At 51.6% G+C, this 13,614-nt stretch overlaps 1 protein-coding gene across 2 annotated transcripts in view; it reads left to right on the top strand.

The window, feature by feature from the left end:
- TOMM20 (translocase of outer mitochondrial membrane 20) overlaps positions 1-3,742 on the top strand; it is a 34,896-nt gene extending 31,154 nt beyond the window's left edge. Inside the window, exon 4 of one of the 2 annotated variants that reach the window (XM_053207520.1) lies at positions 2,085-3,742. In XM_053207520.1, coding sequence (XP_053063495.1) covers positions 2,085-2,287 — 203 coding nt within the window. In that variant the 3' untranslated portion in view covers positions 2,288-3,742. The remainder of the gene's footprint in view (positions 1-2,084) is intronic. The other variant, XM_027047013.2, reaches the window with a different exon arrangement.
- Positions 3,743-13,614: the final 9,872 nt, after the last annotated feature.

The following is a 13,614-nucleotide window of genomic DNA, read 5'->3' as shown; positions in this document are numbered from 1 at the left end:
TGCGAAGGAGCAGTCAGACGCATCCGCGTGTAATATGTCTGTAGTTTACCTTAAAACACTTCAGGGACGCCTGGGTGGCTCAGTCGGTTGAGCGTCCCGACTTTGGCTCAGGTCACGGTCTCACGGTTTGGGAGTTCGAGCCCCACGTCGCCCTCTCTGCTCTCAGCACAGAGCTTGCTTCGGATCCTCTGTCCCTCTCTCTGACTCCCTCAAAAATAAATTTAAAAAACCCCCTCAAAACTGCACACTTCAGCAAGAAAAGAAATAAATGAAGCAAAGCTGGCAAAACGTAAACGGTTGTAAAATGGAAGCGATGCGTGTGTGTTTGTTATACTGTATTCTTTCTGTATGTTGGAAAAATTCTAGTAATGGAAAAGTAACAGAAAGCATGATTGGCCGCATTCGTGGGATACCAGCTGCAGCAGCGTCGATTCAAAGCCACCTGCCTGATCGTGGCTGCCCGCCGAGCCAGAGGACCCCAGACGGCCAGCGAGGGCCCTGCGGTCCTGGGGGTGGGGGGTGGGGGGCCCGGCTTCCCCGTGCAGAGAGCCACGGTGGCAGCAGGGTGGGCACGGTGCTCCCATTGTGGCTCCTGAGAGATGACAGCCCTTCGGAGCTGCTCTCAAACAGCTTAGCTGTTTCTGGCCAAAAGGCTTTTGGTGCGGGGCCAGATTAACGCCTTTTGAACTTGGAGGCTGATAAAAAAGTTTAAGTTGAACTCAGAAGCCTGACAGAGCTATGTGCCGAAGCTGAACAGAAATGAAATAATGACTCTCCCTCCATGTGGCTTAAATGGGATAGCGCGAGATGCTGTCGGGTTCAGTGTGACAGCGTGTTTGAAGGTGTTCACGAATGGTGTTTTCTTCCCCCTGGCTTCAAAGTAAATTCTGGGAAGTCCATTTTGCTGTTTTCTCTAGGTTGTGGGATCTGGGGTGATTTTTTTTTTTTTCTTACGGTTTCCTGTGGTTTTCAAAATTCCTGCCCCCACCGCATAGTATTCTCACAGTAAGAGAAAACGAAGCGTGGGCTTTTTGCCTCTACCTCCTGTGTCAGTTGGGATGCTTTCCACTGTGACAGCAAATCCAGATCGTGCTGTAGCGGAACAGGGCTCTGCTGTTTCCTAGACAGGGCCGGTGAGCATCAGGTACCGGGATGAGCCTCGACCTTCTTTCCCGTCTCCCTTTGTCCTGCAGGGACGAATCCTCGAGCTTTAGCTCCATTTTCAGGCAGATGCTTCCCTTGTGGTTGTGGTACAGCAGTAAGGGCTTTAGACTAGCGTCTTTCCAACCTCAAGTCCAGTGGGAACGACGTCAGTCCCCTGATTCCTGGCAAAATGTCCTTGGTATCTCACCGGCTCATCTGCCCACCTGTAACCCAATGCTGTGTGGAGAGGGAGATAGAGGATAGAGCAACGGAGTGGCTTGTGTCTAGGTTATGTGCCTCTCCCCTGAGATGGAGGCGGGACCCTCTCCCCGAAGCGCACGGGCTAGGGCTAGGGAAACATAGTTTCCTGGAGGGAATTTGGTATCTAGTTAACAAAAGGAGGGGAATAGATGGCGGATAGCCAGAATATCACAAATGCCGTCTTCCTACCTACATCCAGAAATTATTTGCAATAACGCCATGCAGAGAAAGCTTAGGCCAAGGAAAGCTACTATCATTGAACCCAGAATGTAGCTCTGAGCTTCCTGGTGGCCAAGGCAAAAGGGAAAGTCTTGTTTACAGACTGCTAGCTCATCAGGATTAAACAGTAAGGAAGGATCAACAGCAGACAAAACGATTCCAAGGCTCATTTTAAGCTGTCCGCTTCCTCCGTTTTCTCTGTCCATCTCCAACAAGAGCTCTTATCCCCTCTCTGCCTAGAGACACCATATGGCCTGCTGCCCTTTCTTTGCAGTTAAATACGAAACTATCAGAACATCCGGGGGGCTGGGATCAGCGCCGCGATCACATTTCACTGTGTACTCCTGGAGGGAGGCAGCGAAGCTGAACCCGGAAAGGCAAAAAATCCACTGCCATCACATCATCAATTAGTCAGAACAAAGGGTCGAGACACTTGGAATTTAGTTCTGTTTCTCTTTTAGAGTCATCTGCAAGCCCTCCCCGCCCCAGCCTGACTCTGTGGAAGAGGAGCGAGCCGGATCAGATGGTGACGCCAGCGTTCCTGCCTGACTGCAAGAAAGCACCTTGCGCAGCGGGGAAAGTGGAATCCTGCTCGCCGAAACCCATTTCACAATGGTTTTTGCATCAAAAAGGTTTTCTGAGGTTTTCCTCCCAGACCACGTAGTTTCTCACAGATCCTGAGGGTTTCACACTCCATTCTTTTTCCTATGTTGACAAGCGGAGGAAGCACATCTGTTTAGGCCGGGCGGGTGTGGCGCTGGCCGGGCCCCTGCCCTGCTCTCCTGGGCTTGCCGGTTGACGAAGCGGGAGCCCAGCCAGACCGGCCAGCAGCTGCAGGTGTTGAGCGGAGGGCTGGCCAGAGAGCCGCTCACTTGGCCCCCGCAGGGAGCCTTCCTGACAAATGTCACCGCTGCTTTGGGAAAAGAAAATGTTGACCGGGTGACCCCTTCCTCCCCACTCCTAAACTTCAAGTTTACAGAGTACCTGCAGGGAACTGTTGATCCCCCAAAGTGAGGGGGAGGAGGGCACCTTTTGGTCTTACTCCTGCTTGGGATATTTTCCTCTCTAGAGTGGTCCTATTTGCACCTTAGTAATGGCCAGCATTATTATTATTTTTATTTTTTTTTTCTGGAAAAGCCATATAGGAGACTAATTTGACTGTAGGAAGGAAATGATTTGTAACCTTTCCTGTATGATCTTTTCAGTCTCTCTCTTGTGTTATTCTTACAGCCTGGACTTCAGTATTTTATTTTATTAAAAAAAACCTTTTTTTTAATGTTTGTTTATTTTTGAGAGAGACCGAGATCAGGTATGAGCAAGGGTGGGGCAGACAGAGAGGGAGACACAGAATCCGAAGCGCAGGCTCCAGGCTCTGAGCTGTCAGCCCCAATGTAGGGCTCAAACTCACAGACCGTGAGATCATGACCTGAGCTGAAGTCGGACGCTTAACCCACTGAGCCACCCAGGCGCCCCTGGACTTCAGTATTTTGACTTGGAGTCGTATGGTCTGTTGAGCATCCTTTTGGCTTCCCAGAACATATGTGAGTGGACAGCATTCGCCTCTCCAAGGTGAGGACTGTTGCTTAGAATTGGTCTTAGTTATTTCAGCCTTCCGTTGGGGACTAGGATGTCACCTGGTAAGACTATGCCTTAGGTCGCCTGCCATGGTAGAAGGACATCACCACAATAAAGAACATTTTCGGCTGCTTTGTCTCTCCAGGCCACGATGGCTTTCTTCCAACACAGACACTGTGTTGGCCACTATTCATCTTACATAGTCAGAAGCCTTGTTTCAAACATTGGGTTGCAAAGTACAGTGGATCTCATGATGACACATGGTTTTTCATACTTCAGTAGTTTTTGTGAGTCTGTCATAAATGGACTGATTTCGCTTTAAGCAAAAGGTCTTTTATTTTGCTAACTTTTATTATGCTAAAGGTCTTTTATTATGCTATGATAATGCATAAACACAGATTAAAGGGTTTTTTTTTCCCCCTGAGAATAGTTGTCTACTCTCAACGGGAAAGAATACCGCAACTCGACTGATGGCAGTGCCATGGACTGTTTTATGGTGGAAGAAAATAATGTAGCAGCTAAAATAAATGTGTGCTTTGCTTGAGCAAGGATCATTTATGAAATTGCCCAGTCAGGAGCTACACCCAGGACTTGCCTTCTGTAGAGGTTGTAACAATTACACAAAACCCTGGGAGACTTCCTTGAAACAAGCAAATGTTGCCAGTTGACAACAGGAATGTAAACATGACTCCAATTAGCGAATATACTAATGTCTCTTTCCTATCTGGGATTTTAGCTGTGTTAGCTACGAGAGGAAAATTTCTCTCTCTGTCTTCCCACTTGCTCATCTCCAATTAAATTACTTACAGTCAATTCACAGGCCTTCGGGGATGATCCGCTAATTTTGAAACATCGCCTAAAAATCTGCAAACAGTGTAGTTAAGCCAGGTAGGTTAGAAGAATGCCCTCAGAAGCTTAGTTTATAACTAGGCTCATGCGTCACGTTTCCTGTGTTGCTTTCTGGGAGGTGCACATGGGAAGAACTGACTGATCGATGTGGCCTTTGGATTTCTTCGGGGTGAAACAGATCTTTGTTCTAGCACTTTGCACTCATTACAGTTGTTAGGAGAGGATGAGAGAGAGAGAAGGAGAAAGATTGATTTTATGTGTCGACTGGAGGGTATTTTTGAATGAAATTAGCATTTATCTTTTTATTTAAAAAATTTTTTTAATGTTTATTTATTTATTTTGAGAGTGAGAACAGGGGAGGGGCAGAGAGAAAGGGAGAGAGAGAATCTCAAGCAGGTTCCACACTGTCAGTGTAGAGCCTGCACAGGGCGTGAACCCACAAACCATAAGATCATGACCTGAGCCGAAATCAAGAATTGAACGCTTAACCGACTGAGCCACCCAGGCGCTCCTGTTTTATATTTTATTTTTAAATGTTTATTTATTTATTTTGAGAGAGAGAGAGAGAGAGAGAGAGAGAGAAAACATGCGTAGGGGAAGGGCAGAGAGAGGAGAGAGAGAATCCCAAGCAGGCTCTGTGCTGTCTTTGCAGAGCCTGATGTGGGGCTTGATCTCATGAACCTGAGCCAAAATCAAGAGTCAGACCCTTAACCAACTGAGCCACCCAGGCATCCCAGATGAGATTAGCATTTAAATTGGTGAACTTTGAGTAAAACCGATTGCTCTCCCTAATGTGGGTGGGCCTCATCCGATCAGTTGAAGGCCTGAATAGAACAAAAAAACCTGCCTCTTTCAGTAAGAGGGATTGCCACAAGATGGCCTTTGGACTTCATCTGCACCATCAGCTCTCCTGGATCTTTAGCCTGCCAGCCCACACTGCAGATTTTGGACTTGTCAGCCTCCATGTTTCTAGGAGTAAATTCCCTGTAAGAAATCTCTTTGTATACATATCCTGTTGATTCTATTTCTCTGGAGAACCTTGATTAGTACAGTGTGTCCTGCTGAGGCTGGCTCATCTGTGCAAGACAGATTTTCACTCAGGGAGTCCTTATAGGCCAACATGTACGACGTTCCTTAAAAACCCACTACAAAAAACACACATCTGGTCTTTCTCAGAAACACTTTCTTGGTGTGCTTGAGTGCCATCTAGTGTCAGTTGTAGGTAGTGCAACGTCCTAGCCTTCCGGCTTCACTGTTTCCCTTGCCATCACTACCCATATAATTCCCTAAGTTCGTAGTAGGAGACGTGCCTATTCATGTGCATTATTCACTCAACAAACATTTAGTGAGGGCCTGCTTGTGCACAACGCATTGCAGCAAATGCAAAGACCGCCCAGCAAGTGGTCTCTCCCCGATCACTGAGCTCATCATCTAGCTGGAGACAAGGAACACAAGCAGATGATTATGGTCACGTGTGCTCAGGGCCACGAGAGAAACGTGAACCAGGAGCTAAGGCCTGAGCAATGGAGACTTGAGGGTGGGCCACCGTTTGAGGGCGTGTTTGCTCCCTTCCGGGCGTGGCGTTGGCTTTGGACTCAGAGGGGTCATGGCCATTCCCTTGCAGCCGCTTCAGGGCCGGTGGGCCCATTCTCCTTCCCGGCACACCGCCTTCGCAATGGCTGCATCCTAGAGTGAGCACAGATGTGTCAGCAGTAGCAGAAACTTAGATGTGGACGACATCACCTTCAATTTCCTTTCTTTATGTTTGAGGGGAGGTAACCTCAGAGAGGCATACGACACTGTAGTGAAGACAGTGGGTTTCCAAGGTTGAATGTCCAGGAGCAGATCTAAGCTCTGGAAAGCTTGCCTTCGTTTTCTTGTGTCTCCAAGGCAAATAACAGTTTTGCCCTGTAGGGTTATGTTACGGGAATTCACTGTGATGACACGCATGGCCAGTCTGGGTTTTTGTTGGCTGCTGTTGTTGTTGCTGCAAACACCAAACATCAAACGTCGTTAAGTTAAAAAAAAAAAAGAAAAGCGTTTCTTAGAAAAACATCAGGTAGCTCACAAAGTCGGTGGGGAGGCTGGGAGTGTCTCTATTAGTTTCTATTCTCTGTCTCTTGCAAAGCTCTTACGTTTGTTGTCCTGAGCCCTCTCTGCAGACTTTCTGCTTCCTAATCCACACGGAGGAAGGCGGGACTGCTTCCCGAGTGTGCACTTCTCATGCTGGTTCTCTAGGAAGAGACTGAGTCTCTCAGCGAACCAGATTCCTGGGCAGGCGTCCTGGGCAGCCTGGCCCGGGCCGGGTCTGGGGCACGGCGGGTCCAGCTGGCTGCCCGAAGCTCCCCACTGTGGCCCCAGAGGGAGGCTCCGCTAGGTGCTGTCGCCGGTCCATCGGGTGGGCTCTGTGAGCCCCTTCCCAGGGTACAGGGTAGACTTGAGTCTTCCTGAAAGTCCCTCCGGCTGTCAGCATCTACATCCTCCATTTGCTCATCGGGACGTTCCGCGGGGCCACACCGCTCACCCCGTGTGTCCTCTTCCTCAGCCCTGGGCCTGCAGGTGCTCTGGTCCCACAAGGAGCCACTCTTAGCTCACTGCCGGTGACCCTTCTGCTGATGCATGCCTGGGACTTACTGAGGGCTGGCCTGGCCTCGGCCCTGTTTGGATTTGGGCTTTCATAAGCACAGGACACTCAATGGCTGTCCTACAGGCCCAGAGCACCAGAGAGGATTTGCGTGCATTTGCCAGAGTGTGGCAGTGGTTCTTTAAAGATCGGGGCCCTGCACTCCTAAGCGCCCAGCAGTAGCTGTGAGGGAGCCACTGAGGGCTGCCTTGTGGGGACGGGGTGGGAATGTCCCCTAAGGAATCCAGGGCGGGGGAGGAGGTCAGGGGGGCTGAGGCAGGAGTGATCTGCTTGCTTCTCTCAGCATCTGCTCTGAGCAGATCGACAGGAAGGAGCAGGAGGAGGCTTTTGGGCCCTGTGCCCCCCCTGCCCTACTCAGACCATCAGCATTTCATCCTTTGTCCCGCAAGGCTCATCACTCTGTCGTGGACTCAGACGCCCCTGAGACTCAGGGGTGCTCCTTCGAGCCAGAGACATCAGCACTGCTTTGCCGGAGAAGTCACCTTACGCTAATGGTGTTTACCGCTTATGAATACCCGCCGCATGCCAGGCACCGAGCTGGGTGCTTTGCATGCGTTATTTCCAAGTGTCCTAGGCATTTGGTAGGAGCTGTTACCCCATTTCATGGATGTGGCAGCCGGCACAGAGGGTGGGGGTGTTAAGGCCTGACAAGGGTGTGCAGCAGGCCGAGGTCCACCTGGCCCTGGCTCTCCCCATTCTCTAGCTGCTGCTGGAAGCATCAGGGCCAAATTCAGGCCCGTTGGACGGTTCCCTCAGCAGGGGGTGGGGGAGCAGGGGCTTCTGAGCCTGTGCTCCCCTCCTATGAGGTGGCTCACTCGGTTGAGCGTCCGTCTTTGGCTCAGGTTGTGATCTCACGGTTCATGGGTTCGAGCCCCACATCGGGCTCTGTCTGCACCCCCACCCCAGAGGCAGGCTGGCTTGGCTGGTCTCCTTCATTGTCTCAGGCTAACGAGGGGACTGTGGCCACCTCCTCTGCCCGGTTCTTTCCAGGTCTGGCTCCGTGCTAGACGGCTGATGCTGCCTCCGGGAAGACACTGTTGCATCCCACCCTGTGGCAGCGGGAGGCCCATTTGGAGCCTCGCTTTCAGCCTCATGGTGGGGACAGGCCCTCCTCTGGCAGGCGGCTCGTGGCTGGGGCTGACTGCCAGCCTCACGGTCGCCCATGACTGCTAGAAGCAAGGTTCTTTAGAGCAGATTGTGTCTGTGTTTCACCCAGTTTATCCCACGGTAAGATGACTTTTTGGTGAACGTGTTGGGAAAACTGACTCTGGGACAGCGGGATTCTGTGTTGACAGGCTGATGGCAGAGAGCCCGACGTGGGGCTCGAACTCATGAACCTCGAGATCATGACCTGAGCCGAAGTCAGACGTTCAACCGACTGAACCACCCAGGTGCCCCTTGGCCTCCTCCCTCTTAACCTGATGTCCGGGCCACATGCACTGGAAGGAATCAGTTTCCGCGGTCACTTTTCCCGGATGGGGACCCGTGGTGTCCCGAGAGCCAGGCAGTGGTGGTCCTCGGCTGCTGCAGCTTTGCTCCGGAGTGGCTGCTTTGCTGCGGTCCCTTCTCTGAAGGAGGATTGGGCCGTGTTGACCTCACGTACACACGTGCCTTGGGAAGGCCAGGGCGCCTCAGGTGGTCAATGCTGCTGCTCAGCGGGAAGTTGCACAAACGGTGGTCATGGCCGTGACCGGTGCACCTAGTGATCGGGAGCTGGGCGGAGGTGATGCACCGATTGCCCAGGTTACTGCCGATTGGGGTGCTTTTGAGGTTTGGACCAGTGGGCGCATTAGCTGTGGAGGCCACCTGGCACTGTGTGGGGGGAGCCGGGTGCGGGTGTGGGTGCAGGCAGGTGATCGCGCAATTGGGGCCTTGGATATGACTCTTGGGCAGGATGTCGGGTGACGCGGAGCCTGCCCCACACTCCCCTTCCTGCCCACAGGCAGAGGTGCTGCGGGGTGAGACAGGATGAGACAGCCTGTCCCGCTGTCCACTTGCAGTGATCACGGTCTCCGTGTTCTCGAGGAGGGGGTTGGTTATGAGGGAGATGAGGCTCTTTTTAAAGTGTGTTTATTGTCTTAATGGCCGATGACCGAGCTAGGACACTCTCCCCCTGGGAGGCTGTGTAGATGGGGGTGCAGGGTGCCTGGGGGAGGAGGCCTGGGGGCGAGTTCTCAGAGGTCTCAGAGGTCAGCCACTGTTCCTTGTTGTCTGAGCAGTGAGTGTGATTGTGCGTGGGAGAAACACACACACACAGCAGAGAGACAGTGTGGCAGCATCGGGGGCCTGGGCCCTGGTTTTGATTCTCGTTCTGGACCTGGTGGCTGGCTGTGTTTTATTTTATTTTATTTTATTTTATTTTATTTTATTTTATTTATTTTATTTTATTTATTTTATTTTATTTTATTTATTTAATTTAATTTATTTTATTTTATTTATTTTATTTTTTTATTCTATTCTATTCTATTCTATTCTATTCTATTCTGTTCTATTATTTTACTTATTTTTAGAAGTTTATTTATTTACTTAGAGAGAGAGACAGAGAGAGCATGCACGCGCATGTGGTGGGGAGGGACAGAGAGAGAGAGGGAGAGAATCCCAAGCAGGTTCTGCACTGTGAGCACAGAGCCCAACGTGGGGCTCGAACTTACAAGCTGTGAGATCATGAGCTGAGCCAAAGTCAAGAGTCAGATGCTAAACTGGGGTGCCCCTGGCTGTAGTTTAGTGACAGGACAGAAGGTAAGGGCCCTGAGGCTCTGTTCCTTGTCCTCCCCGCTGCCATCATCAAGGTCGGGGCATCCAGGCTCTGGGCCAAGGAAGTGTTCAGTGAGGGTGGGGGGTGACATCCTAGTCCCAGCAGGGGTGAAGCTGGCCACCAGCTCTGGGGCCAGGGTGGGGATGGACTGGGGCTGGGACAGGGTCCGTGGGAACCGTCAGAATTAAGAAAGGGATCTGAAGGGAAGGGTCAGGACTGGAGCATCCGGATGAATGGGTGGGGTCAGTCCCAGATCTCTGTTTAACACAAGTCAGGCACTGGGGAGACCTCACTCCCCAGTGAGAAGAGACAATTCCTTTCCTCTTGGGGCTTAGGGACTAAGAAAGCTGGGGGATGTCCCCAGAGGTAATGGGCCAAGAGGAGCTTTTGCAGGAGAGCATAGCTGAGCCTTTATTAGCGGGAGAGAACAGTGAGAAGGCCCACCGCTTGAGGTCCACGGCCCTGGCCACGACCACCTTCTTGCCTGACATTTCCTGCAGCTAGCTGAGGTTTTAGAGGGAGCGCTGACTGGTGTGACGACCTTGGTTCTGAGTTCCTCTATCTCTCTGGGCCTCGATTTCTCCTTGTATAAAATGGAACTTTTTAACTTGAGGGACTGTTACGAGGTTTAGACAATGTATGTGAGGCCTTCTCTGGAGGTTGGAACACGCTGGAATTATGAGTTCCTGTTCAGCAGGTTCAACGTCAGCATTCTTATTTCTGCAGCTCCTACAATCTCGCAAACGGGATGTCACCATTAACTCGGCCTAGGCCTGTCGTTCACAGATGAGAAGGCTGAGGTCAGGGGGCGGCCGGCCTCCCTGTGCCCTGTCTCATGGTGCACGACGCATCATCACCCAAATGATAAAGGGCTCGGAGAAGCCAGAGGGTCCCATCCCCTCTCAAGGGGCTAACGTGGATGGTGGAGATCGAATGACAAATCTGGCCTCCAGTGTGAGAAACTTCCGGGTCACGGGGCCTCCTGTTCTTAGCAAGACAGAACTGCATGTGTCTTCAGATACCGATCCCGGGGCCAGGTCAGATGGGGTGACAGCGCTCCTTGCTCTGTGACATCCTTGTGCAAATCAGATGCTCTTCCCCTCAGACAGCAGACCCTCAATAAAATCAATAACGTGCGCCCCAGCTTTCCCTGCCGGGACCACATTAATCTTCACATTTTTGCCACATCACTGGTTCTCGTGACAGCTCAAGATGTTTTTCTGCTTCTGAGTATCCCTTTTATTAAAAGACTTCTGAGCCGCACAGACGTGTTAACCAGCAGCCCCTGTGGCACCCCCCGAGCCTTTCCATTCTCCCAGCTCAGCCTCTGCCTCTTTGCTTCTCCCACAAGTCTTTCCACATCATTCATTCTGACATTTAAAAGTTTCCAAGCTTGTTCTGAAATGCCACAAAACTGCCTTTGTTGTTTGCGGGCTTTGGAATGCGGAGAATCCCAGGACACTGGGAAGGAGGGCCTGCCTGCTCCGGTCAAGACGGTCAGGACCAGAGGGCCAGATGCCTGTGCAGGGAGCTGGGCTTCCCAGTGTCCTGGGATTCTCCGCATCTCTCCCTCTGAAGGGCCACGCAGCTTAGGTGCTGCCTGCTTCCTGGCGTTTCTGTCCTCCTCGCTATGCCAGACCCTTGTCTGGTCCTCCTGAGGATCACAGAGTCGCTCCAAGTACTCCAACAACTCAGGAGGAACGCTCTTCTTCACCCCATTGTGTGATTTCTCCACCTTCTGCTTGGTTCCTGCTCGTGACAGGCCCTCCAGTTCTCAGGAGGAATGTTGGAGAAAACAGACCCGGACGTGTTTGGGTCTCCAGCTATGGAGGCTGTCTTCTTATGGAGGCCCAAGTACTGGGCCTGTTTTGACCAGACTTTGCGTCCAGCTTGCTCTGGCTGGAGGTGCCATTTTGTAAGCCCACGACGCTCTTACAGCGATCTTCTAGTTTGTGGATGTGCCAGGGGCATGGGTGCAGCGGGGATGGGCAAGCCTGGGCTGGGGCTGGATCCCTGGCGACTGGAATGCCGTGTTCGAGCCGGCCTGCTCCCTTCCTGGGCCTGTGTCTGAGCAACCCCTCTTGGAGTTTCCGGAGCTATGCACAATTACGCAGACATTGCTGGCCCCCCACCCCAGTCTTAACGTGGAGCTCGCTCTCCAGTTCTGCTTTAGATGGCACACACGTCAGTAAGACACTCTTGGTTTCCTTTTCGCTAGTTGTTCCCAGGCTTTTGGGATCGCGGGTTAGAAAAATTCACCGATAAGGCGGGTGTAGGCAAGCACGTTTTATTTTGCCTACCAAAGATGTGGGTAAGAACCGAACACAACTACACTCAGAATCACTCTTCCTAAAGCAAAGCACGTTTCATTGCCAAAAGGAAGGGAATATAATCAGTGGAAGACAGTGCTTACGCGGAAGGGACCGATGGCTCACCGATGTCTTGGCTGCAGCAGCCGGTGCCAAGTTAGTTAGGGGACCGGCAGTTTTGAATCGGGGCTCCTCAAACTTGAAGTGCTTGCACGAGTCTCTGGGGGTCTTGTTAAAATGCAGATTCTTATTCATTAGGTCCTGGGTGGGGGGCTGAGATTCTCCTTTTAACAAGGTCCCAGGTGAGCCTACCTCCTCCTTTTGTCTTTGAGTGGCAAAGTACAACGCCGTGAACCATCCTGGGGTTCACTGATGCCAGTGAAAAACAGGATTGGGTAAAATGGTTGTTTTTGTATTGATTTTTTCAGCTAGATTCTCTGCTATTGCGCGGACACGGCCAAGGCTGTGAGAGGCTGCTGCTGTACTGGCAGGGGTGAAACTCAATGATGCGCCAGGACCCTGTGTAGCCTGGCCTGCCTGTGAGAAGGGTGGCTGCTGGACAGGTCCCCTCATCCCGGCCCAGCACCAGCATGACAAGAGCGCTCAGGGGTTCTGAGCCTGCTTCCTGGGCTCCACTAATCCCAATAGCCACCTGCCCCTCGTCCCCCGCCCCCTCCCCAAAACCAAGACCCGAACTGAAAGTGCAACAGAGATTCGTTGGGCACCAAATGAGGCAGGCCTGGCCAGCAGCAGAGGTAGTAGCATTCTGAGGAGAGGAGGTCACAGTCGGGTGGGAATTCCTGCGGTCCGGCTGGAACTGTAGGCGGGTGACGACGTGGGGGTGTCGCTGGGTGCACGTGTCGCCGTGCACGTGTGTTGTGGGGGGGCCCGGGGGGCAAGGGGTGAGGAAGAGGAGGGGTGGTCCCGACAGACCACTCGGACGTCCCCAGCGAGATGTGCGTTTGACATCTTTACCGCCCCCACGCGCCCACACACACCTATATACCTGAAATCGGATGTGTTTGACATAACAATACGCAGCCTTACTGCATGTGACAGCCTCTCAGTTTTAAAAAACAATTCTAGGGGCGCCTGGGTGGCTCAGTCAGTTAAGCGTCCAACTTCAGCTCAGGTCACGATCTCGCGGTCCGTGAGTTCGAGCCCCGCGTCGGGCTCTGTGCTGACCGCTCAGAGCCCGGAGCCCGTTTCAGATTCTGTGTCTCCCTCTCTCTCTGCCCCTCCCCCGTTCATGCTCTGTCTCTCTCTGTCTCAAAAATAAACGTTTAAAAAAAAAAATTCTAAAGTGCTGGCTCTGGTGCACTAAATTTTTAAGTTTATTTACTTATTTTGAGAGAGACAGAGACGGTGCAAGACGGGGAGGGGCAGAAAGAGAGGGAGAGAGGATCCCAAGCAGGGTCTGCACTGTCAGCTGCGGAGCCCGATGTGGAGTGCAAACCCATGAACCGTGAGATCATGACCTGAGTCAAAACCAAGGGTCGGATGGTTAACCGACTGGGTCAGCCAGGTGCCCCTCTGGTACACTGACTTGATTTCAGGGCTCCCTTTTGAGTCATGACCCAGAGTTTGACAAATACTCAAGTACCTTGAGAGCCTTTTCCTAAGTTTAGAATGTGTGATTCTTTAATCTGTTGTGGAGTGAGGCATGGGTCTTCTATAATATAAGAAGACCTAATTTAGGAAATATGCACTTAAAATTATGGTTTCTTCAAGTTCTACCCTGTAAGATCTTAGTGAAGGGATCTATTTCTTCGGTAAACTCAGAGCATCTAAGAAAATGGATGAATGAATGCACTAGCATATTTATAGATACTTAAGTCCTTGGATGGAAGATTTCAGGA

The sequence above is a fragment of the Acinonyx jubatus genome, chromosome D2, assembly GCF_027475565.1.
Source record: "Acinonyx jubatus isolate Ajub_Pintada_27869175 chromosome D2, VMU_Ajub_asm_v1.0, whole genome shotgun sequence".
Lineage (NCBI taxonomy): Eukaryota > Metazoa > Chordata > Mammalia > Carnivora > Felidae > Acinonyx > Acinonyx jubatus.
The sequence above is the reverse complement of the archived record's forward strand: the minus strand, read 5'-3'. Positions and strand labels throughout refer to the sequence as shown.